This window comes from Bombus affinis, unplaced genomic scaffold (genome assembly GCF_024516045.1).
Source record: "Bombus affinis isolate iyBomAffi1 unplaced genomic scaffold, iyBomAffi1.2 ctg00000068.1, whole genome shotgun sequence".
In the NCBI taxonomy this organism is placed as follows: Eukaryota; Metazoa; Arthropoda; class Insecta; order Hymenoptera; family Apidae; genus Bombus; species Bombus affinis.
In genome coordinates this window covers 622,846-649,617 of record NW_026108822.1, presented here as the reverse complement: position 1 = coordinate 649,617, position 26,772 = coordinate 622,846, and the positions used below count along the sequence as shown (strand labels likewise).

The following is a 26,772-nucleotide window of genomic DNA, read 5'->3' as shown; positions in this document are numbered from 1 at the left end:
CCGTGTGTTATTTATTTATGCAAACACGTACCTGTACGAGAATAATTTGAAAAATGAAATCTCCATAGGAGAACTTATTATCTTTACCGAATATCACAACGAGTACTGTACTTTGAATCTGCCATAGATTTTTGCGTATTATGTGCGTTCTTGCATTCCTCCTTTCACCTACGATGGCTCTTAAACAAGAAACGATATCGTAACGAGCAATACAACTTAGCTGAGCGTCCACTTTGGTTCCACTAGTGTTGTCCCATACGACTTTGTGTTTGACCTCGCTATTAGGGGACTTTTTACCCAACGTTTCCTTCACCGCCTTCACTACCTTCGATTTATCGAACTTGAGACTTAAACTGGCCGTTACTAAATCTTCCGGCTTCTTCGACATCGGTTGGTGTCTCTTCGTGAACCAATTCGACGGTGCCATAAAGGTCGAAATAGCGGCTTTCGAGGATCCGCTAAGCTTACTTTTAGCTCCGTGCAATGTCGACACGTCGAAGCTATTGGAACGGAAGCTCTTCGATCGTCTTCCTTTCTGTTCGGTCGTTTTTCCGGGCCAGTTTGATTTGCTATCGTCCCGGGAACTCGGCGCTTCCTCGCCGCATCGGTTGATTTCCGTCGCGGAAGACGCTAACGAGCTTAGGATCGATATCAGATCCGTATTAGAGCAGACAATGCCCGCAGCACCGGAAACGGATGCACTCGCGGCTCTTGGCAGTTCCGAGACGCGCTTTCGGAGAGAAGACGTCGGCGAAACCGACGGAGTAGGCATTTCAGAGAATCGTTGTTTCGGCTGTTGAGTGTAACGTTGAGCGGAACTGTTACCCTCCAGCGGCTGTATTTCGTACACTTGCTCCGTCGACGTCCTGTACATCCTTAAGCGCACCTGGCAAACGGATTGCTTTTATTCGAAAGACAGTTTCTTTTTTATCATAATTCGTGCGTTATGATACATGTTTCGATGATTGAGCCGTTAAGCGTGACAAAGCGATGGAATTGTTTTGCACAGAAATTCTGGTTCTAAAATTATGTTAGGGATTCTAGGGCGTAATAACATCTTGGAACGCAAAGTTATCGATGTGTCGATGAAAGTTAAGCGAGCTTTATCGAAGCACACGTTCGAGTCTTTGGGCGATTGCTAGGAATACGCGTAATGTTCTTTTCTGTGAGCTGAAAAGTTGAACGACTATAAAAGGCGTTTGTAGAGGATTTCAAAGCGGAAGAAGAAGCGATACAAATGTTTAGAATCAGAAATTATCTGTTTATATAGAGATCTGTTTGATGCAAGATCTAAAATCAATCAAATCGGATTGTATGGATTGTGTATTTGACTGTGTTAATCCTTTGACGTCGATAGCAACGATGTATATAGCGAATGGCGGTTATCAGCCAAGATTATGAGTACGTAGGGAAGAACAGAACTGAACGCTTGCTGTTCCAATAATGACGATCCATAAAAGTCTGAACTCTAATAAAAAAAAACGCATGATAACGAATACAGCGCGTATTCTTTCGTATGTCTTCAATGAATATGTATAAGTTTCCTCGTAACAGAGTTGAAAAATGCCTCTAGCGTTCCAAGTTTGAACAACGTTTGTGTCGCGCGAAAATTGAACAATATCTGAACCGCTTGAACGTTAACAAGTATCTTTTTCTGTGTTCGAGGTGTGAATGCCGCGAGTGTCATGACCAACCTTTCACGTGCTCTTGGCGCGCCTTCTACTGGCAAAGATGGGACGCTACTTGAACTAACACGAGATGTTAGTTTTCCGAGAAGATCACGATATCTGTGCGGGTGAGGAAGTTCGGCAACTTGTACCGCTGTAATATAATTCCAAATTACCCTGCGGAGATACCTAGTTTACGACACGTCCCTGGCGATTGAGCGCGGGATGAAGCAAATTTCTATGTTATTGCTTAATAATTTATGATTCCAATTGAAAAATAAGCTTCTTCGCGACCATGCTATAAGCTTCACCGACGAAGACGTGCTTCCTTAGCGAGGCTCCTGACGAACAAGGAATGAAAACCATAGCGACTCGATTCGTCCGTAATTTTAACTGTTAATTCTCGCCTAATTAATAATTGTTCTAACTCCACCTAAAAAAGAAGAAAAAAAAGTAATTGATGAATCCACGTATGCGTACATTGTTATAAAGAACGATATGATGTGTAAATAATTATAAGTTACAAAGAATAAAATAATAAATAATACGATGAAAATTGTATACCTGGAGAGCAACGAATATTTGGTTCTTTCAAATCTTAACTTCGCACGATCGTATAGAAGTTCGTCAACTTTAAACTCGGTTCTTCTTAGTCTGCAAACTAGCGGAGATAGAGCGGCTAAAATTGTTGAGGTTATTCAGTATATAAAGAGAGAAAAACGCGTGGATAAAGTGTAAGATACAAAGTATATATTTGACTTAATAATGAAATACAGGAATACAATTTGAGCTGGTCCAGATCCGCACGCTAGCAGTGTTACTTTATGACTGAGAACCCCGAAGCCAACGTCGCCTGTCTACCGTTTATGGTCTGCCTCCCTGCTATTCTTTGTTTATATGCTGTCGATGGCTTCAGCGCTTGAGAAAGCTAAAAAGACCAAATGTGGAGTTTTCCTAGAAGTGGTGACCACTTCAACACCCTCCCTAAAACTCTACATCCCAACAAACAATTATATCTGAATATTTTCTAACTCTCGTCGTAAATATCTGAACCTTGATTTTGTCAATGTCTTCACAAATACATTTGCCAACTGCCTTTCTCTTTTCCATTCAAATTAATTTATTACTAAAAAAACTACGAGAAGACTAAACAGATCATGTAGAGTTTTTTTTTTTATATTAGAAGTGATAGTCACTTCGACACCCTCCCTAAAAACTCTACATCTCTATAAGCAATTACCTCTTAACATCTTTTTTATTTTTCAAACCTAACTTTTGTCTTAAATATTCAAATCTTGGTTTTGGCAACGCTTTTGTACATATATCTGCCAGTTGCTCTTCGCTTGTTACATATGTTACATCAATTTCGCCTCTATTGTATAAATCTCGCAAAAAGTGGTATCTTATATCAATATCCTTACTTCTTTGATGGAATTCAGGATTCTTAATTAATTTTACGACACTAGTATTATCTACACATAGCGTATACTTAAATATCTCTATTTTGCATTCGAGAAATATTTTCTTTAGCCACATAATTTCTTTCTTTTCGGATCTCATCGTTTCGTTAAAATCCACTGGTAATTTTTTCGCTACGTACGTTACTGGGTTACCATAAAAATCGGTTCGCTTGATCTTATCTCTATCTCTCAATTGTCTCACATTCTCGCTAGTTATAAAAGGTTGTTTTTCAGTTTCACTCTCTGCACTTTCATACGTACATACTCTCAGTTGACCGTAATCCTCCGAGCAGGTCGGACCTCTCGGCCCTAAGGGATAAACAGGCGTAGGCCCTAACAGTGAGCGCGGCAAGCTATACAGTGCACAGTAGACAGTGAGAGAGCAAAAAAAAAAAAGAAAAACAAAAAGAGTGCTAAACAGTGAAAAAATAATGATAACATCAACCTCTCTACAAACAATTTAAAAATAGAAGAAGAAAGGAATGAAATCGAAACCAAGGAGGCAGAACCCGCCATAAGCTCGTCAAAAAAAGGAATCAAAAGAAAAATAGAAAAACAACAAATAATTAAAGATAGCAGCATAAGAACTGCTACACAAAAGACGCGGAAACTCAATCCGCCCCCAAACCTGGTAACCAGGAACAAAATAAACACAAAACAAGAAAATTTAAAAGGAGAAGAAAGCGACTCACAAGAAGAGCACGACGATAAAAACGAAAATATGAAACAAAAAAGAAGCCCACAACCTCAACCAATGGCAATCACATTAAAAAACAGATTCGAAGCCCTCCAAGCCCAAGACCCCTGCACACCGCAACCGCATGAAACCATTATCGAAAACATTAAAAAAAAAACGACGTATTAAGGGAAAAGGCAACCAGACAGCCCACTCCCCCGGACACGTCACCAATAACCACAAGCAAAAGCTATACCGTCCGGACAAGCACCCCCCCCCCCCCCCGCCGCTCCGCCAAAAAAAAACAACACCACATCCTTCAACATTACTGAAAAACCAAACTCATAAGGGCCTGCCACCCAGCCACCCCGCTGAAGACCAGGCAGACCCCCCCACATCAGCAAATGGGGCCAGGCCACCCCCCATCAACATAACATTACAAGACCCAAAAGACACAATAGCACTCATGGAAAATTCCCTCAAAATCAAGAATTTCCATATCAAAAGAATCCATTCAGGTAAGCACGTGCTTTATCTTCAAAACATAAATGACTACGCGAATGCAAAAAAAATACTGACCGCAGCCAACACGGCCTATTTCACATATACCCCAAAATCTCAAAAACCCCACACGTACCTACTAAAAGGGCTAGGAAACAGCTACACAGAAGCGGAAATACTAGAAGACCTAAAAGCCCTGAAAATAGAAGAAGTTAATTTCACCAAAGTGACTCGATTCACAACAAGAAAATCAAGGGAGAACAACACATTGCTCCCAATCTATATAATTCAAGTCTCCCCCGATAGCAACATTGGGAACCTACTAAAAATAAACAGACTTAACTATCTAAAAATAGCATGGGAAAAAATTTAAAAAAACGATATCACGCAGTGCTACAAATGCCAGCGAATAGGCCACACAGCACAAAACTGTAATCTAAACTATCGCTGTGTAAAATGCACTGAACCGCACGGGCCAGGCGAGTGCAAAATAAAAAAAGAAGCAGCAATAAGCAAAGAAAAAATCTACTGCGTAAACTGCAAAAACTACGGACATCCTGCATCATACAAAGGATGCCCAAAACTCGTCGAATTACCCAAAAAGATTAATGAAAAAATCATCAAAGCAAAAACAGCAAAAGCCGAAAGAATCGCCAAAATAAGCCGTAAGTACGTCCCCGAGCTAAAATTCGCGGACATAGTAAAACAAAGAACAAGTATAAACGAGACAAGCCCACAAGTAACAAACATAGCGGCACAAGTCAAACAAAACCCCAACCCAACAATAGACTCACCCCGAATAAGCATAATAAATGTCATTGAAGACTTCAAAAAAAGCATTCTAAAAGCTCTAAGCGAACAACAAACACAACTAAACGAAATAAAAAAAGCACTAAATACACATGAAGAAAGAATCGATTCCATCTTCAACATCATCGAAAATATAGACGAAGATTAGCCAAAACCCACCCGTCCACCAATCACAGCAAAAAATAAACCAGATAAAAGTTAAACATCTGAAAATCATCTCAATAAACGCCAACTCACTAATCTCAAACCAAAAAAGATACAGCATGCTAACACTAATTAAGAAAGAAACCCCCGACATAGTACTTATCTCAGAAACCAAACTGAACTATAGACATAAAGTGCAATACAAAAACTACTCTATAATAAGACACGACAGACCAAACGCTACCCAAGGAGGAGGAACGGCAATCCTCATAAAAAACCCCCTGAAGTTCAAAACAATACAAAACGACAAAATAACAAAATTCAAAATCCTAGAGACGACGATCATAAAAATAAAAATAAACAATAAGGAAAACTTATTTATCTCCGCAGCCTACGCAGCCCACGGAAACCAGAAACAATTTAACGACGAATTCGACGATCTCTTCCAACTTTTACAGCTCGACAAACAGGAAAACTACTACATAATAGCCGGTGACCTTAACGCTAAACATACCAGCTGGAAAAGCGAAACAAACAACACGAGAGGAAACTCCGTCAGAACCTGGCTAGACAATAAAAGCATTTTCTACAAAACAAACCTCTATGGCTCCGAGCTACCCTCTTACCCAAAAGGACGCTCCTACCTAGACATATGCCTAGCAGACGCCCGAATAAAATTCCAAAACTTACGACCAAATAACACTCTCAAAACCATAGACTACGACAGCGACCATAACGCCATAGTATTTCAGATAAACAAAAACACATCCAACTACCTAACACTCGAAACGCAGACCGAAACACCCAGGTTCAACTATAAAAAGACAGACTGGAAAAAGTTCCAAAACCTGCTCGAACAGAACTGCGACCTAAAAATCTACAACAATGTCAACCTAACAGACAGACAAATCGACTCGTTCATAGACGAAATAGAAAAACATATACAAGAATCCGTACCGACATTTAAAAAAAAAGACTCCTGCGAGCCATATATAAACTATAAAATAAAAAAACTACAACGAGATAAAAGTTACATACTATCGAAATTAAACAACCTAAGACACAACTACTCTTACGACAAAAGAGAAGACATAGAATTCCTAAAGTACCTGCTACACGAAATAAAATCACAACTAAAACAAGAATTCGCAAACTCTATAAATCAATACTGGACAAATAAAATAAAAAATATCTCCAAAAAGACTCTGCTAGCAAGTTCCCGCAGATAAATCAAATTTTCAGACCAAAGGAACAAAACTCCATCCCGCCCCTCAAACTGCCTCCAGAAAAAGCCTCCCTCATCCAAGAAGCAGGCATCGAGATACACAACACCAACAAAGACACAGAGGGCAACTTCATAATATCAAAAACAACGGAAAAACTAGACATTATCGGCACCCACTTCGCCAAAACTCACACACAAAACGAACACATGGGCCGAGAACAATTAAACAGAATTATCATCGCCGAAACAAACATACTAAAAAATAAAATAAAACAAGACATAGCGCTAAACAAAACAGTCTGCACATTCTCAAACGAAAACACATCGGACGACCCCAAACAGCCCGACCCAGAAATAAACTACTTTACAAACTTCAATCAACTAAGTACAATCTTCTCCACGCTAAACAACAAAAAATCCGCCGGCTTCGATGGCATTCCAAACATCTCGCTCAAACGCCTACCAAACAAAATAAAATGGTACTACACAGTACTGTTTAATAACGCACTGAACAACACGTACTTCCCCCAAAAATGGAAAAAAGCCAAACTCATAGCCATTACAAAAAAAAAAATAAAGACGGCTCATCACCTGGAAACCTGCGACCCATAAGCCTCCTCCCCAACATAAGCAAAGTATACGAAATGATCATAAACAACCCCCTAGCAGCCTTCTGCTCAAAAAATAAGATAATCCCGGAAAACCAATTCGGCTTCCGCCACAAACACTCCACAATCCACGCAATAAACAAACTTACGTCGGATATCTGCTGGGCACTTAACGCAAATCAACGAGTAGCCGCCTGCCTAATAGACATCGAAAAAGCCTTCGACACCGTCTGGATCCCAGGGCTCATTTATAAAATAATTAAAAAGAACTTCCCCGAATACCTAATCAAAATAGTATGGGACATGATAACAAACAAAACGTTCATAATGACCGACGGCTCGCACACTTCAAGCAAAGAATTCTCCATAGAGAACGGCCTGCAACAAGGAACAGTAAATTCCCCGCTACTCTTCAGCATCTACAATAACGACTTACTAAACCTCTTTAACCTCAACGCATCCACACATAAACGCTCCATAGCCTTCGCGGATGACCTAATCATCTACGTAACAGGCCGCAAAACCAAAACGATAAGAACAGAACTGCAAGAACTCTTTAACAAAATCAGCGATTACTATCATACATGGAAACTAAAAATTAACGCAAGCAAATGCGAAACCATACTATTCAGACCCATGACAAGCAAAATCGGCCCAGCAGAAAGGGAACAAATCAGGAAATTCCGCCTAAAAGAAAAAGCAAACGAAGAGAACCTCATACCACACAAAAATTGCGTAAAATACCTAGGAATAAACATAGATGAAAAACTAAATTACAAGCAACATATCGAAATCCAACTCTCCAAAGCCAGCAAAGCTTTTTGGAATACAAAAAGGCTGTTTTATTCCAGACTTCTCGATAGCAAAGTAAAAATCATGTGCTACCAATCGTTAATAAGACCCATTATAACCTACGGCTGTCCAATATGGTACAACATACCAGCGTCAATAATGGAAAAAATTCGCATATTTGAAAGAAAATGCATCAGAGCTTGCCTGAGCATTTACAGATCTGAACACAGCGGATACAGAAAATACGTAAAAAACAAAAAAATATACGACTTAGCCAACATCCACCGCATCGACTGTCACATCCTAAAACTAACGAGAAATCACTTCTCGCAAGCCGCGAAGATCAAAGAAAACAGCCTAATCTTCGGCTGCTTATACCCAAACGACGCATACTTCAAAATCACTCTGTTAACAGGCTACATCCCCCCCGAAGCCTTTATATACCTAGACGAAAGAAACTGTCTCCAAGACCAAAACAACATACCCATAATTTATCATATGCAAAGGAAAATAGGAATGAAATCTATTCAATACGAGGAAAACCTAGATAGCCGTACTGCAGACACTAGGTGGAGATACAACATGGCCCTCCCCCAAAAGGATACAGAAGACAAACACAGAAAAAACACAAAAAAATATTGGTGGATACGGAACCCATAACAAAAAACAACAAGATAAAGAGCCACAAAACGGCAACGCCCACTGAATTAAGTGTAAATATGTAAATATGTAAATAGATATACGAATACTATACTAATCCCACAGAACACCCCTCCCCTCCCCTCCCAGTCCATCCCCTCCCATCCTGTAGTATAATATAATGTAATATTGTAATATCGTTACACGTGTATCACGTGTACCTGTATATGTGTGTACAATATGTATATAGAGTTCGTTCGTGAGCGCCGAGGCGTGCAGACGTGCCCGGCAAAGTCCACAAAATAGCAAGTACCATCCAGTTGCTGCTGAGTGCCGAGACGTGCAGACGTGTGTCCAGTGCCCTGTGAAGTTCACAAAACTCCACGTGACGCCCAGCTGACGAAAGCAAATCCAACTAACCTAGCCAGGGGTTAACAGCCTCTCGACTAGTTCTTTCACACTGAACTAACTAGCTCGATGATGGCTCTATCATTTCCAACAGGCTCCCCGGAGCAAAATTATAACACCGCCATGTTTCCTCCCCCGTGGCAAGAGGGCAACGCAACTATCCTGGTAAATGACCACCACACGAAAAAACGAAAGCTCGAACCGACCAAGACAAATGTAAACAAGATTCAAACCAAACCATCAGCCAGCCAAGTGACTACCTACAATAGATTCTCAATTCTGGAGTCCACGGAAGACTCCATGATTACAACCGAAGAGGTAAATAATCTCCATACTCAAAGAATTCCCCCTCCCCCACCGATATTCATTAACGACGTAATCGACATACAGTCAATGATTAAAACTATCGAAAAAGACATCAGCAAAGAAGACTACAAGCTAAAGATTAACAACAACCAAGTGAAAATACTGCCGTCCCACCCAGACGCCTATAGAAAGTTAACCAAGCTATTAAAAACGTTAAACGCCAAATTCCACACATACCAGCTCAAACAAGAAAGACCATTTCGAGTGGTGCTACGCAATATCCATCACTCAGTCGATCTAGACGAACTAAAATGCGAACTGTCAAATCACGGCCACGAAGTAACTAACATCAGTAACATTAGGCATAGAATCACAAAAAACCCACTATCCTTATTTTTTATAGACCTAAAACAAAAAACAAACAATAAAGAAATCTACAATATCAATCGGCTGATGAACTCCATAGTTAAGTTCGAGCCACCTCTTGTAAAGAAAGAAATAATACAATGCAAGAGGTGCCAAAGGTACGGCCACACGCAGAAATACTGCAATCACAACTTCCGGTGCGTAAAATGTGCAGGTAATCACCCCACTGACCAATGCACTAAATCCCCGGAAACCCCCGCCAAGTGTATCCACTGTCAAGGAGAGCATCCTGCGAACTACAAAGGATGCTCAGCCTACAAATCGCTACATAATATAAAGTATCCAAAACTGAGACCCAAGGACATAAACATACAAGAACCTAAACCCCAAAAACTCACCACACCAACAGTATCCTATGCGCAGGCAACGCAAGGAAACGCATACAACTCGAAAACACACAGTGTACACACAGAAAATAGAATTCCCACCCCACCAAGCACTGACAACTTTACCAGACTCGAAAAACTTATCGAGAAGCAAACTGAGCAAATTAACAACTTGCTGTCACTACTCACACGCTTCATGGACAAATTCATAAGCACAGAAGCAAAATAAAACCAATGCGAATAGCTCTGTGGAACGCCAACGGTCTAGCTCAGCACAAAGCCGAACTAGAACTATTCTTAAAACAACAGCAAATCGATGTGATGCTCATATCCGAAACCCACTTCACCGACAAAAACTACCTCAAAATACACGGCTACAACTTCTACCACACCCAACACCCCAGCGGAAAGGCTCACGGCGGCACCGGAATCATAATCAAGTCAAACATCAAGCATTACGAACTTCAACCATTCCAGAAAGACTACCTCCAAGCAACAAACGTAGCAATAGAAGACTGTCATGGTACAATCACCACCTCAGCTGTATACTGCCCTCCCAGACACTCCATCGCCAAAGAAGACTTTGACCACTTCCTGGACACCCTGGCCAGCAAATTCATAGCCGGAGGAGACTACAACGCTAAACACACCCAATGGGGCAGCAGACTGGTTACAGTAAGAGGCAAAAACCTCCTCAACAGCATATTAACCAACAACCTCAACTACCTTACCACGTACGAACCCACACATTGGCCCACCGACACAAACAAAATACCCGATCTCCTTGATTTCTTCATAACTAAAAATATCTCGTCAAGACACGTCCAAATCAATTCCTCGGCTGATCTCTCCTCTGATCATTCCCCCGTGATAGTAACAGTCAGTTCAACTATCATCGAGAATACACCTAATGGCTCCATTCATAACCAACACACCAACTGGCAGCTCTTTAGAGAAGTCTTTACCCACACAACTTCAGCCTCAACCTCACTAAAAACCAATGATGAAATCGAAGCAGCCACGGAATACCTAAATGCGAGCATAATAAACGCTATCCGCGTCTCCACACCGGCAAAAACGTCCACCAGCAACCACGAATACCCCCAGTACATACTAAAAAAAATAGCAGAAAAACGTAGACTAAGAAGGATATGGCAGACCCATAGAACACCGGAGGACAAACGCAAACTAAACAACGCAACTAGAAAACTATCCAAAACCATAAAGAACTACAATAATGACCGTTTTCACAAATATCTCGCCAGCTTGTCCCCCACAGCCGACTCAAACTACTCACTATGGAGAGCCTCCAGGAAACTCACGCGCCCCCCACAAATAATACCTCCAATCCGCCGCCCGCAGGGTGGATGGGCGCGTAGCCCTATAGAAAAAGCCAACCTATTTGCCAAACATTTGACTGAAGTATTCCAACCCCATTCCTCCATAGCCGCAGCGGACGTCACCGAATACCTGCACACTCCCTTCCAAATGTCCCCTCCTATTCAACCTTTCACTTCTGCAGAGATCATAGAAGCAATCAGTCGCCTAAACCCCAAGAAAGCAGCAGGTCACGACCAAATAGGAAATAAAGCAATCAAGGAACTTCCCATAAAAGGGATTGCACTCATCGCATCAATCTTTAACGCCATCCTCCGCCTTGAACACTTTCCTAAGGCGTGGAAAATCTCACTAATCACCCTCATCCCCAAACCCGGTAAACCAATATATGAAACCAGCTCCTATCGCCCAATCAGTCTCTTACCTACCCTGTCTAAACTATTCGAGAGGATGCTCACGAATCGTCTCCTTCCACTCTTAGAAGAATTGAAGACTCTCCCAGATCACCAATTCGGCTTCCGAAAACAACACTCAACAGTAGAGCAAATCCACCGCATAACCCACATAATCAGCCAAACCCTTGAAAAGAAAAAATACTGCTCAGCCGTATTCCTAGACATCCAACAGGCATTCGATAAAGTATGGCATGAAGGGCTACTCTACAAGCTTAAAAAAATCCTACCCCACCCATACTACTCCATCTTAAAATCCTACCTAACCAACAGACAATTCATAGTTAAATGTCTAGGCGCCACTTCCGCAACATTCCCAATAAAATCCGGCATACCGCAAGGTAGTGTCCTCGGACCCCTACTATTCTCCATCTACACTGCCGACTTACCCATATCAAACGAGGTAACAATAGCAACATTTGCCGACGACACAGCACTATTAGCTACCCACGCAGACCCAGCAATTGCCTCATCCACTCTCCAGCGAAGTCTCGACTCCATGGAAAAGTGGTTCCAAAAATGGGGTTTTAAAATAAACGAAAAAAAATCCTCCCATGTAACCTTCACGCTCCGAAAACAAACCTGTCCCCAGGTCACCATTAACAACACAATAATCCCAAGCAAGGACTCCGTAAGATACCTGGGCATGACCCTGGACAGGAGGCTAACTTGGGAAAAACATATCTCCGAAAAAACAAAGCAACTAAAGGAAAAACTAAGAAAATTCTATTGGCTCACAGGCCGACGCTCCAAACTAAACATACAGAACAAAATAACCCTCTACAAGGCCGTAATAAAACCTGTCTGGACCTACGGAATCCAACTATGGGGAACAGCAAGTAACTCCAACATTGAAATACTCCAACGCTTCCAATCGAAAACGCTAAGATCCCTATTAAATGCACCCTGGTATGTTACGAACGAAACAATCCACCGAGACCTCAAGATACCTACAGTCAAAGATGAAATACACAAGTTCAGAAGCAGATATAGCACAAGAGTCAACAACCACCACAACCCACTAGTCACCCAACTACTGGACACGACGGACCAGATCCGCAGACTAAAAAGAAAATACCCACTAGATTAAACCATTAGTCCTACTAAAATCAACAATATAAAACTATTATAATCCATGTCATTGTATCACGCCAAACTAAGTTACTGAAAATTCTCAACGAGAATTGATTGTAAATATTCTAATAAATAAATAAAAAAAAAAAAAAAAAAAAACTCTGCGAACGGTCTTTACACCAGGGGATACAAAAAGGTATCTGAATGGCGACGGTGACAGTATCTTTTCATTCCATTTCCGTTTGTCTCGTTTAGCGAGAACGACGTGAATCCCACCGACAAAAATAAATAAAGGAAAGCGCATTATATTAAATATTGTACATTTATCGTGACCGATGCAGTGTTGGATCAGGATTCGAGGGGCTGTATCGAGAGAAAATTCTCATTGTCCCTCTCGAGACTTTTTTCCTTAGGAAAAGAAAAAGAGACTGGGATGAAGAACGGTGTGAGTTCTTTCTTTTTTTACCTGGGAGGAGCGAGGGGGATAAATGTTACACTTGCGTCTCATTAATCTTTAATCAGATAATCAATTCACTAGTTACGAAATGTCATAATAAAAAGTAGTACTCTATAGTTGGTATTTCAATAATAATAGCGTAATAATAATAATTATATTCCATAGTTTTGTTTGCAATTATCGTCTATCGAATAATTAATTAATTAATTAATTAATTAATTAACGTTTACTCCATCATGATATAACCGCGACCTATATTGTGTTTGATAATATAAAAAGAAAAACAAATCGTATAATACATATATAGTATATATATTATATATATATAATACATATAGTATATATATATAATATATGTAATACATATATAGTATATATAGTACATATATAATATATATATAGTGTTGTATCGTTCACTTTTCGTTACAATAATAAATTGTCCACGAACGCTGACGTGCCAACAAATCCGACGTGCAAACCGCTTCCGTTTCATTCGTTTCTTTCTTTTTATTTTTTATCATCTACGGAAGTAATCTTTCGCGAATCTACAATCCATCTCTTTCTCGATGTTCGAACACACTAAGACCCATTTTTACACTCGCAATTATGTGCTCGAACTATCTTCAGAAAGAGAAAACTCATTTTTCTTTATATCTGTTGCACACACACACACACCCATCACATATCGTATTTTTACGATTCGTTCGCAAATGAACGCCGATTCTTAGCAATTGTGTCATCTTCGTTAGTAATTAATTATTAATAAAATCAAACGATAAAATGACTCGTGTAGATCGCGATCGTCGGATTGGTACACAATAGCGTTCGATTGTTCGCTCTTAAAGAGTTTACTACCAAAAAAGGTATACCACTTTCAGATTTACAACACTGCCCTAAACACAGCCATACTAAGCCAAATACTTTTGGGTCTTCGTCGTTACGTTTATTCTTTTTACTAGTAAAATCGTTTACTTAAATCTACAGTCGATAACCATCCGCATTTCGTAGATTGTTATTTTTTGTTCTTTGTATTACTCTGTTTCTTATCGTTTTCATCTCACTTTTAGAAATTTCAGACGCACGACAAGATTTGTTTCTCAACCGATTTATAGTTGACCCGCTCGATTTAACTGCTATCACATAATTCTACATAATTATCTTTTTTTCTCTTTCTTTTTGTCCTTTTATATGACGATCTTGGAAAGACGAATCTACGACGTTCTTTCTATAAAACTAGTCCGAGGGACGAAGGACGTAGAGAAAAACCGGTGGATGGAGGAAAGAAAGGGCGAGAAAGAGAATACATAACAAAAGGAATGTTTCGGAATCGATTGACGATTCACATTAACCGATTTATAAAAGAATTTAAAATAGTCTAAAAATAACAAAAAGCGATCTTTCGAATTTGGAACTTAATTGAGTGAAAGAAAACCGGTTATCTTAAACGAACCATTCTCGTTAAACTTACCCCCGTCCAACCCCGCGATTAAAATTTTCAAGGCAAAAAACATTCGCCAATCGTTCGTTAGATTCTTTCTTTATTTTTATAAAAAAAAAAGAAAAATGCTTTTTGCCTTCTTTTATAACGAATTCAAAGGGTACCGATGTATATAAGACAAATGGAAATGTACGATGTTATATGTATATAGATATATCTGATGATAAATGTATCAGAATGAGTCAAATACATTTTTCAAGAGGTAACGTGTCTCTCAAACGGGTCATGATTTCTCTGGCTTTTTGTTTCGAATCGGACCGCGCTTTCGTCGACGGAAACGCCACGTTTAAATATGAATCTTACACCGGTTGCATGTGCCATTAATGATTCTGATTATGATTAAATCGGTTATAGCTTGGTTACATGGTGGCTACATTGTACATCGTGTATTTAAAAAATATCCGACGAAACGGACTTCAGAAGTACACCTTCACGCATCATTCGTTACCAACTAGTCATTTAAATAGGTATCGAAGAAAAAAGAGAGAGGAAAAGTTACACTTACAGTTTACTATGATACAGCACTGGCATAGTCACATACTTCGGTATGTATGTGTACTTGTATCTGTATTTGTATTTCCTTTTCTCGGGTTTATCGTGCACAGAGATATCCTATTATAATTATAACGCGTGTGTGTGGATCCCTTTCTCGCTTTTTTCCCGAATATTAACACTATACTTATATGTTTTGAATTTTTCTTTCGTGATAATATTAATAGTAATAATGGTAATAATAATAAGAAGAATAATAATAAAAATAATATTATTAATAATAATAGTAGTAGTAGTAGAGTAATAATAGTAATTATAATAATTAAGAATCAATAAGAATTATATATAATAGCAATAATAATAATAATAATAAATTCATAATAGACAGGGAAATTAATAATAATCGTTATTATTATCGTAATAATAGTATAGTATGTACAGAACGATTTTCATGCGAGGGTCCTTTTCGATTACGCTTCGTAGCTACATATTTTGATTGAACTGTACATGTTGGACCCTCGGTTTGAAAAACTTTTGTTGTCAAAATTAACACGATTTATAAATCCTCCCATTAGTAAGCTTGTGAATTTCTACTTTTTGGTTGCGACACCGTTAATCCGCGTTGTCTCGCCTGTCCTGTTATTAGGTTTCTTTCCCATAGGACAATTTAGCAGATTATTTTGAAGGTTAATTTCAGAATGATCCATAAAATTTAATGGTGCTAAGGTTTCGGCACAACCTTCGGCAACCGTTGCGATCTCTTAATAACAAATTAACCTAAGTTAACATTACTTAACTTTCCACTAAATTCTTTTCTCCCTTCCTTACATACAATGTTGTTGATTTCTTTTTCAATATCTTTCCATTTTCATACAGTTCGTTTTTTTTTCTTGTTATATACTTTGCATCTTGTCACGATAATAATAATAGTGGTATATAATAACTGCATATAATCGCTACGCTAATAATATTTGAACTATTAATTATTAATTAACGTTAAGTATACACAACACATTTGTACGATTTCACTCAGCCTGCACGAGCAGCAGCGAGGGAAGGTGATATAGATGAAAAAGTCATGTGTAAGGGGAATAAAAGTTTGGGCAGAGACATAGTGTGTGTTTCTTTTGTATATGTATGTGTATTAGGGGATAAAGTATTAATAGTCTCTCTTGATTTCATGTGTGTATAGTTTCAAATTAATTGTTTCTCGTCGTTCCACTGGTTCGCAATTGGGGAGCCGAGGTTGAGATACGAGAATACAATAACGTAAGTTCAAATGTCCATTGAGCCAGCTGTAGAATCTTCGCGGAGCATCTAAGCAGCACCACAACACGCTGTATCGCTCCTGCACCTTAACTCGGAGATAGAAAAAGGAAACGCGTCATCCGGGATTAATTTGGTCGCACCAGTGGTACTCTGACCCGTCTCTGAACATCAGCACTTGGTCAGTGTACCGGACGTAAGTAGTTGTACCTGATCTCCACGAAGCTAGGAACGCAGAACGGATGGAAGTTACTCTCTCTGTTCTCATGACAGAGAGGTGGAACAGCGACCGTTCTTTCTAAACGGTTGACATACGATGCAAGATCATCGTTCGCCCACTAACATAGTCACTCGTGTTAACCGACTTCACTAATAGTCACTACAATCCTTCGACAAATTTTGAAAGTTGATCTTGTGGCGTCATGGGCGTCACTTCACTCGAGTCTGTGCCACTAGTGGGTGGTGGAACTGGAGATGGATGATGTGGCATGGTACCCGGGTGACCAGTCGGTGCACCAGTTCCACCACTCAGCTGCGAAAGCATCATTTCACTTGGCCCACCGAGTTCATGAGCCGGTGAATGTGTTGGTGTACCATGAGGTGGATGGTGATGAGGCGATGGCACCGGCCCTGATCGAGGAGAAGGAACTGGCTGATTACGTGGAGAAGGAACCGGTCGTGGGGAAGGATTTGGTTGAGGAGAACGAATTGGCGGTGGAGATCGAACGGACTGCATTAATTGTTGCTGTACAGAAATCCCTGGAGGCCCCATCACACCTTGCGGAGAAGGTACCGGAGGTGGTGTTGGTTTTAAGCCAGGTTGACCGTATCCTTGTTCGCTAAAGCCACCATAACCTGGAGAAGAATACGCGGAATCGTGGCAAGCGTTAGACCACGAACCAAGCGGCTCGACGAATCTCGTTTTCTCCAGAATTAAATAATTCTTACCGAGAAGGGGCGGCCTTATATGTCGCTGTTGACCGTAAGGCGGTGCTGGTGGTTGTGTAAATTGTTGTTGTTGTTGTTGCTGCTGCTGTTGCTGCTGCTGCGGGTGTTGTTGCTGCTGCGACGGGTGCTGGTGCCTTTGCAATACTAGCATTTGCTGTTTATACCATTGTGGTGGTTGCTGTTGAACAGGTTGCTGCTGTTGCTGCTGTTGTTGCTGCTGTTGATTTAGCATTGCCTGTATTTGCATTCTGCCTTGCTGTTGTTGTTGTTGTTGGTGGTGGTGGTGGTGGTGCTGCTGCTGCTGCTGAGACATTATATGCTGCAGAGCAGGTTGTTGCTGCGGCTGATTAGGACCCAAAGGTCCGCCCACTCCTCCACCGTATTGACCACTTTGTTGTTGATTTAGAGCGAGTGCCTATTAATTTAAAAAATTATATGGTAATAGAAATTATTAAAATCGAAAATGTCAGCAGACAAATAATATAGAAGAAATTAATCGTCATACCCGTTGTTTGATAAAAGCAGCCATAATCGGTGGATTGCTTTTGAGTATTTGAAGTATTTGGTTTTGTTGTTCAGGAGTATGGGGATTCTTTAGAGTTTGCATAAGTTGCTGCAATACATGCTTGTGCATGTTGCTTTGAGTTTGAGGACCAACTTGATTAACCGGACCACCGAGAACTCCAGCTTGCCTAGGCATCTGTCCTCCCATAGCTATTGCTGGCAGCCCTTGATGTTGTTGCTGCTGTTGCATTAACTGTTGCGGCGTTTGCTGTCTCAAACCAGGATTCTGTTGCATCAGTGCACTTGGCTGATACCTACTGTAAATAAAGGTGTAGCTTTAATACCTCTTTTTATATACATATATGTGTACGGTATTTTAATTATTATATTCAATAACTCACCTTGCTGTCCATTGATCCATTGGAATAAGATGTGTACCGCCAGGATTTGGCATTTGTACAGGCATTGGACGTTGCATAGGAGGTGGTGGCATTACGCCACCTGTTTGTCCTCCTACGCCAACTCCAGCACCAACTCCACCACCTGGCGTTACTTTACCATAACCATGCGGTACTTGTTGCCGTGCAGCTTCTTCTTGTACTTGCTTAACAACTTGGAGAACGTGAGCAGGTGGCGTTTGAGTTTCAGGTTTCAATCCTATTCCAGGTTGATGTGGCGAAGGTAAATTGGTAGGACTGACACCTGGTTTCATAGCAACACCTGTGGTCATAGTAACATTTGAACTCTGTTGTCCGGATTGCATCGCTCCCACTGGACCTGTGGGTCTGCTATTCATTGCAGCCATTCGTCTCCTGAAACACATTAAAAAGAAAGATATACACCTAACTTATATACATAGGATATACATACACCTAGTTATCTTTGGAAATTATTATTCTAACGTTGCTGCTGTTGTTATTATTATTATTATTATTATTATTATTATTATTATTATTATTATTATTATTATTATTATTACTATTACTACTAATACTACTATTACTACTACTACTACTACTACTACTACTACTACTACTGCTACTGCTACTACTACTACTACTACTACTACTACTACTACTACCACTACCACTACTACTGACGTATTTACCTTAACAACTGCGCTTGCTGTAGCCACTGTTGAAGCTGTTGTTGTTTCAGCTTATGTTTGATGTTCGAACAGAATGGAACAAGACATTTAGTCTCTTGGCAGTGTTTAGCATGATAACAGCACAACGCTATTAATTGTTTACAGATTGGACAGCCACCGTTCGTTTTTCGTTTGCAAACTTTAGTATGCGTTACTACTCTCTTCATCTTTTGACAACTTGTTAAACGACAGTTAGCATCTCTACATTGGCACGCGTGCACCAACGATTGAATACATCTTTGAATTGAAAGTTTACGCGCCTCCTATTATAAAATAAGAATATTTATTATAAATATTCATAGCAAAATTATTAATATATTCAGTTAATAAAAATATATTTTTACCTGTGGATTAGCTTGTTTAGCATCGGCCGGCGATGAACCATCATCCAAATCTAAACCAAGTTTTTCCATATGATGAGGATGACCGTCTTTTTCTTTACAGCTTATACACAGATCAAAATCCTAGCATAATAAATAATAACATTAGATTGTTTGAAAATTGGATGATACATGTTTACAGATGATTGTTTTAATACTTACATCACAAACCGTACAATGATATCTTGTTTCTACATGGCTCTTACAATTATTGCAAGTATAGACAAACTTGTCTTGACCTTGATTGTGCAATTCGTATAGCATAGACATAGAACTAAATTTCGCGCGCCTTAAGGAAAAGAATTCATAATGTCTTTCTCTAGCCATTGTAAGGAAAGCATCGCGGCCATCCATAAGGTCACAATTAATAACTGGATCAGGATCTTGAATAGGCTAAAACGTGCATTATTTTCAAACGTAAGAATACGATTCGATTATTAAAAAAAATAATAAATATAAATTAATCCTAAATACTTACTGCTAATATTACATCCCATTATATTATATATGGCCCTGGGCCCATAACCTGTTGAGAAGAGAGAAAAACGTGTGGATAAAGTGTAAGATACAAAGTATATATTTGACTTAATAATGAAATACAGGAATACAATTTGAGCTGGTCCAGATCCGCACGCTAGCAGTGTTACTTTATGACTGAGAACCCCGAAGCCAACGTCGCCTGTCTACCGTATTGGGTCTGCCTCCCTGCTATTCCTTTGTCTATATGCTGTCGATGGCTTCAGCGCTTGAGAAAGGTAAAAAGACCAGATGTGGAGTTTTCCTAGAAGTGGTGATCACTTCAACAAAAATAAACGAAAGATCCTTACCTCCCTCGCTCTTAGGTATGCGATGTCGTCCATAATGTCCAACCGAAGATAGTGCGTATTTCTTCTACCGCTCGGTGGTGCGGACATTCTGGACGCTGGGTCTCGCCGAGTTGGTAATATTCTAGTCACGCCTCCAAAAGGAAAACAGGCGACTGATTCGCGACGGCGAAACAAAGTCGGTAGCTCTGCTTCCATCGTAACGACCGAATGTCCCGATCCTTCTCCGCCACGATCGCTCATTCGTCTCACCTGTCCACACAAACATCAAGATAGTTTCGATACGCGAGAACTGTCGTAGTGACGATCGAGCCTGGCGAAAGTCAAATTGACCAACTTCATCTTTGGACAATCTCACAATTTCGCAATTTCATCGTCCAAGTACACGATTGATTCTCACAAAACCTCTAGTTCCTTAGAGCTTAATGCCACGCTCATCTTTTCATTTTTATCGCATATTGTCTCACCACTTGCGATACTTGTAATTACTTTTCTCTACTTTTCAATTTTGGAGTTGGTCAATGTGATTTCCGAATGGCTCGATGGACTATGCGAGTCTTGGATAAAGATGACAATTAAACTATTCAGATTAGTCATGTTGCTTCGTCAAACGATTTGAATTCAAGCAATTCGAAACCATTTTGTCAATGTGAACCTATTATTTTACCAATGTGAATCTGTAATTTTGCTTGAAATATCCTTCCAAGTTTTTATGATGATTCAGATTGGTCAAGTTACCTGAATCAAGCAACTATTTTCAAGTTACTTGAAACTATTTTGTTAACGCGTACAGTTGCTTGAATCAAGCAACTATTTTTAAGTAACTCGAAACTATTTTGTCAGTGTGAAACTATATAGACACTAGTTAATTCCCATACACATGTATAATGTATAATGTATAAACAGAGCTATTTTTTCAGATCAGAAAGTACGATCAATCTTTTTCTTTAAATATATTATGCAAACGTTGAACAACGTTATGTTTTGTTAAGCTAACAGGATACACTAAAAATACATTATCACATACATTATCCGGTTCGTTCGTGAGTGCCGAGGCGTGCAGACGTGTGTCCAGTGCCCGGCAATGTTCACAAAGCAGCACGTGACCATCCAGTTGCTGCTGAGTGCCGAGACGTGCAGACGTGTGTCCAGTGCCCTGTGAAGTTCACAAAATTCCACGTGACGCCCATCTGTCGAAAGCGAATCCAACTAACCTAGCCAGGGGTTAACAGCCTCTCGACTAGTTCTTTCACACTGAATTAACTAGCTCGATGATGGCTCTATCATTCCCAACAGGCTCCCCGGAGCTAAATTATAACACCGCCATTTTTCCTCCCCCGTGGCAAGAGGGCAACACATCTATCCTGGTAAACGACCATCACACGAAAAAACGAAAGCTCGAACCAACCAAGACAAATGTAAACAAGAGTCAAACTAAACCATCAGCCAGCCAGGTGACCACCTACAATAGATTTTCAATACTGGAGTCCACGGAAGACTCCATGATTACAACCGAAAAGGTAAATAATCTCCATACTCAAAGAATTCCCCCTCCCCCACCGATATTCATTAACGACGTAATCGACATACAGTCAATGATTAAGACTATCGAAAAAGACATCAGCAAAGAGGACTACAAGTTAAAGATTAACAACAACCACGTGAAAATACTGCCGACCCACCCAGACGCCTATAGAAAGTTAACCAAGCTATTAAAAACGTTAAACGCTAAATTCCACACATACCAGCTCAAACAAGAAAGACCATTTCGAGTGGTGCTACGCAATATCCATCACTCAGTCGATCTAGACGAACTAAAATGCGAATTGTCAAATCACGGCCACGAAGTAACTAACATCAGTAACATTAGGCATAGAATCACAAAAAACCCACTATCCTTATTTTTTATAGACCTAAAACAAAAAACAAACAATAAAGAAATCTACAATATTAATCGGCTGATGAACTCCATAGTTAAGTTCGAGCCACCTCTTGTAAAGAAAGAAATAATACAATGCAAGAGGTGCCAAAGGTACGGCCACACGCAGAAATACTGCAATCACAACTTCCGGTGCGTAAAATGTGCAGGTAATCACCCCACTGACCAATGCACTAAATCCCCGGAAACCCCCGCCAAGTGTATCCACTGTCAAGGAGAGCATCCTGCGAACTACAAAGGATGCTCAGCCTACAAACACTACATAATATAGTGTATCCAAAACTGAGACCCAAGGACATAACCAAACAAGAACCTAAACCCCAAAAACTCACTACACCAACAGTATCCTATGCGCAGGCAACGCAAGGAAACGTAAACAACTCGAAAACACACATTGTACACACAGAAAATAGAATTCCCACCCCACAAAACACAGACAACTTTACCAGACTCGAAAAACTTATCGAGAAGCAAACTGAGCAAATTAACAACTTGCTGTCACTACTCACACTCTTCATGGACAAATTCATACGCACAGAAGCAAAATAAAACCAATGCGAATAGCTCTGTGGAACGCCAACGGTCTAGCTCAGCACAAATTTGAACTAGAACTATTCTTAAAACAACAGCAAATCGATGTGATGCTCATATCCGAAACCCACTTCACCGACAAAAACTACGTCAAAATACACGGCTACAACTTCTACCACACACAACACCCCAGCGGAAAGGCCCACGGCGGCACCGGAATAATAATCAAATCAAACATCAAGCACTACGAACTTCCACCATTCCAGAAAGACTACCTCCAAGCAACAAACGTAGCAATAGAAGACTGTCATGGTACAATCACCACTTCAGCTGTATACTGCCCTCCCAGACACTCCATCGCCAAAGAAGACTTCGACAACTTCCTGGACACCCTGGGCAATAGATTCATAGCCGGAGGAGACTACAACGCCAAACACACCCAATGGGGCAGCAGACTAGTTACAGTAAGAGGTAAAAACCTCCTCAACAGCATAATAACCAATAACCTCAACTACCTTACCACATACGAACCCACACACTGGCCCACCGACACAAACAAAATACCCGATCTCCTTGATTTCATCATAACTAAAAATATCTCGTCAAGACACGTCCAAATCAATTCCTCGGCTGATCTCTCCTCTGATCATTCCCCCGTGATAGTAACAGTCAGTTCAACTATCATCGAGAATACACCTAATGGCTCCATTCATAACCAACACACCAACTGGCAGCTCTTTAGAGAAATCTTCACACACACAACTTCAGCCTCAACTTCACTAAAAGCCAACGAAGAAATCGAAGCAGCCACGGAATACCTAAACACGAGCATAATAAACGCTATCCGCTTCTCCACACCGGCAATAACGTCCATCAGCAAACACGAATATCCCCAGTACATATTAAAAAAAATAGCAGAAAAACGTAGACTAAGAAGAGTATGGCAGACCCATAGAACACCGGAGGACAAACGCAAACTAAACAACGCAACTAGAAAACTATCCAAAACCATAAAAAACTACAATAATGACTGTTTTCACAAATATCTCGCCAGCTTGTCCCCCACAGCCGACTCCAACTACTCACTATGGAAGGCCTCCAGGAAACTCACGCGCCCCCCACAAATAATACCTCCAATCCGCCGCCCGCAAGGCGGATGGGCGCGTAGCCTTATAGAAAAAGCCAACCTATTTGCCAAACACTTGTCTGAAGTATTCAAACTCCATTCCTCCGTAGCTGCTGCAGACGTTACCGAATACCTGCACACTCCCTTCCAAATGTCCCCTCCTATTGAGCCCATCACTTCTGCAGAGATTATACAAGCAATCAGTCGGCCAAACCCCAAGAAAGCAGCAGGTCACGACCTAATAGGAAATAAAGCAATCAAGGAACTTCCCATAAAAGGGATTGCACTCGTCGCATCAATCTTTAACGCTATCCTCCGCCTTCAACACTTTTCCAAGGCTTGGAAAATCTCACTAATCACCCTCATCCCTAAACCCGGTAAACCAAAATATGAAACCACCTCCTATCGCCCAATCAGTCTTTTACCTACCCTGTCTAAACTATTCGAGAGAATGCTCAGGAATCGTCTCCTCCCACTCCTAGAAGAATTGAAAACACTCCCAGACCACCAAATCGGCTTCCGAAAACAACACTCAACAGTAGAGCAAATCCACTGCATAATCCACATGATCAGCCAAACCCTTGAAAAGAAAAAATACTGTTCAGCGGTATTCTTAGACATCCAACAGGCATTCGACAAAGTATGGCATGTGGGGCTACTCTACAAGATCAAAAAGATCCTACCCCATCCATACTACTCCATCTTAAAATCCTACCTAACCAACAGACAATTCATAGTTAAATGCCTAGGCGCCTCTTCCGTAACATTCCCAATAGAATCCGGCATACCCCAAGGTAGTGTCCTCGGACCCCTACTGTTCTCCATCTACACTGCCGACTTACCTATATCAAACGAGGTAACAATAGCAACATTTGCCGACGATACAGCACTATTAGCTACCCACGCAGACCCGACAATTGCCTCATCCACTCTCCAGCGAAGTCTCGACACCATGGAAAAGTGGTTCCAAAAATGGGGCTTCAAAATAAACGAAAAAAAATCCTCTCATGTAACCTTCACGCTCCGAAAACAAACCTGCCCCCAGGTCACCATTAACAACACAATAATCCCAAGCAAGGACTCCGTAAAATACCTGGGCATGACCCTGGACAGGAGGCTAACTTGGAAAAAACATATCTCAGAGAAATCAAAGCAATTAAAGGAAAAACTAAGAAAATTCTATTGGCTCACGGGCCGACGCTCCAAACTAAACATACAGAACAAAATAACCCTCTACAAGGCCGTAATAAAACCTGTCTGGACCTACGGAATCCAACTATGGGGAACAGCAAGTAATTCCAACATTGAAATACTCCAACGCTTCCAATCGAAAACGCTAAGATCCCTATTAAATGCACCCTGGTATGTTACCAACGAAACAATCCACCGCGACCTCAAGATACCTACAGTCAAAGATGAAATACACAAGTTCAGAAGCAGATATAACACAAGAGTCAACAACCACCACAACCCACTAGTCACCCAACTACTGGACACGACGGACCAGATCCGCAGACTAAAAAGAAAATACCCTCTAGATTAAATCCTTAGTTTCTACTAGAACCAACAATATAAAACTATTATAATCCATGTCATTGTATCACGCCAAACTAAGTTACTGAAAATTCTCAACGAGAATTGATTGTAAATATTCTAATAAATAAAAAGAAAAAAAAACATACATTATCCATGCCACGCGGAGGCGACTCGTTCCTTCGCCCTTCCTCTTCCTCTTCGCCCGATGTGCTTTCCTCTATGACGATTTGAAGCTCGCCATAGTTTGCCGTCACATTCACATTCGGGCTTCTCATCTTGATTTAGGTAAATTCTCACTTGAACATAAATAAAACGTTTCTTCGTTGAAACCGTATCATAGTGGAGAACGATCGAACAGTACAAAAGAATGAATAAAAATAAGTCACATTTTTATTAATTTTCTTTTGTATCTAAAAACAAATCTGATAGATTCAAAGATACAAGATCTTTGAAAATATCGTATGGAATTTAATACTAATTTAGTGTGCAATTAAAAAATTACTATACTATTTTATTTCTCCTATATACATGTTGGAGATAAAAGGACATCGGGGCCTTTCTTTTGGAATTTTTGGGAAGACCCCCAATACTTTAGTCTAGACTTTTTATTATAGCTGCACTTAAATAATAAAACTCAGAAGTAGTTGTTTATGATTTAATCCGACTATGTTTACCCGAGATTTATGACAGTAGGCTTGGGCTCGAAGTGACACAACTGGTCGCTAAACGTAGCCACGGTCATGGCATGGACGTTTTTACCTAACAAAGCTATGGAGTAATTGTATAGATCTCCTTAAAAATATAGTTGACCCGAGGGGTACAGAGACGAGTATATAAGTGCAGTTCCATTTGGACTGAGGGAGTTCTACTTATACTGTAGACAAGTAAGTTGAGTTCTACTTATATCGTAGACAAGTAAGTTGAGTTACACTTGAATTGTGGACAAGTAAGCTCAGTACGACTTAGACTTTGGAAGAAGACGTATTTGTTATCCCTTTGACCGTGGATTCGTTATTGAACCTAAGATCATTGTCATTGGCATCTCGAGTATCTAATTGCCACGGTTACTTGTCAAACTCTGTACCATATCGGTACTGTAATCATATCGGTACCAGTAAATATCATGCATATCGTATAACAACAATGGTTAATCTAAATGAAGATTCGTTACACGCCCCTAATCCCAATGAGAACTCGAGATATATGTATTTTTTTTTTCTTTTTGCTTAAAAGATTTCCTGTTTATTGTCACATTAGAATGTCAGATTCTTT

At 40.2% G+C, this 26,772-nt stretch overlaps 3 protein-coding genes across 3 annotated transcripts in view; 1 reads left to right on the top strand and 2 right to left on the bottom strand.

The window, feature by feature from the left end:
• Positions 1–26,772, bottom strand: part of LOC126926968 (uncharacterized) — a 284,756-nt gene that overhangs the window by 112,364 nt on the left and 145,620 nt on the right. The window lies entirely within an intron of this gene.
• Positions 1–26,772, top strand: part of LOC126926972 (A disintegrin and metalloproteinase with thrombospondin motifs 3-like) — a 270,090-nt gene that overhangs the window by 117,531 nt on the left and 125,787 nt on the right. The gene's annotated exons all lie outside the window — the stretch shown is intronic.
• LOC126926967 (CREB-binding protein-like) lies at positions 13,603–19,886 on the bottom strand. The gene is made up of 7 exons (XM_050743266.1): positions 19,707–19,886; positions 19,509–19,628; positions 19,126–19,427; positions 18,419–18,829; positions 18,019–18,331; positions 17,514–17,928; positions 13,603–17,420 (listed from the first exon to the last, which is right to left on the bottom strand). Exons 1-7 carry the CDS (start codon positions 19,869–19,871, stop codon positions 16,945–16,947), a joined length of 2,202 nt encoding a protein of 733 aa, XP_050599223.1. The 5' UTR covers positions 19,872–19,886; the 3' UTR covers positions 13,603–16,944.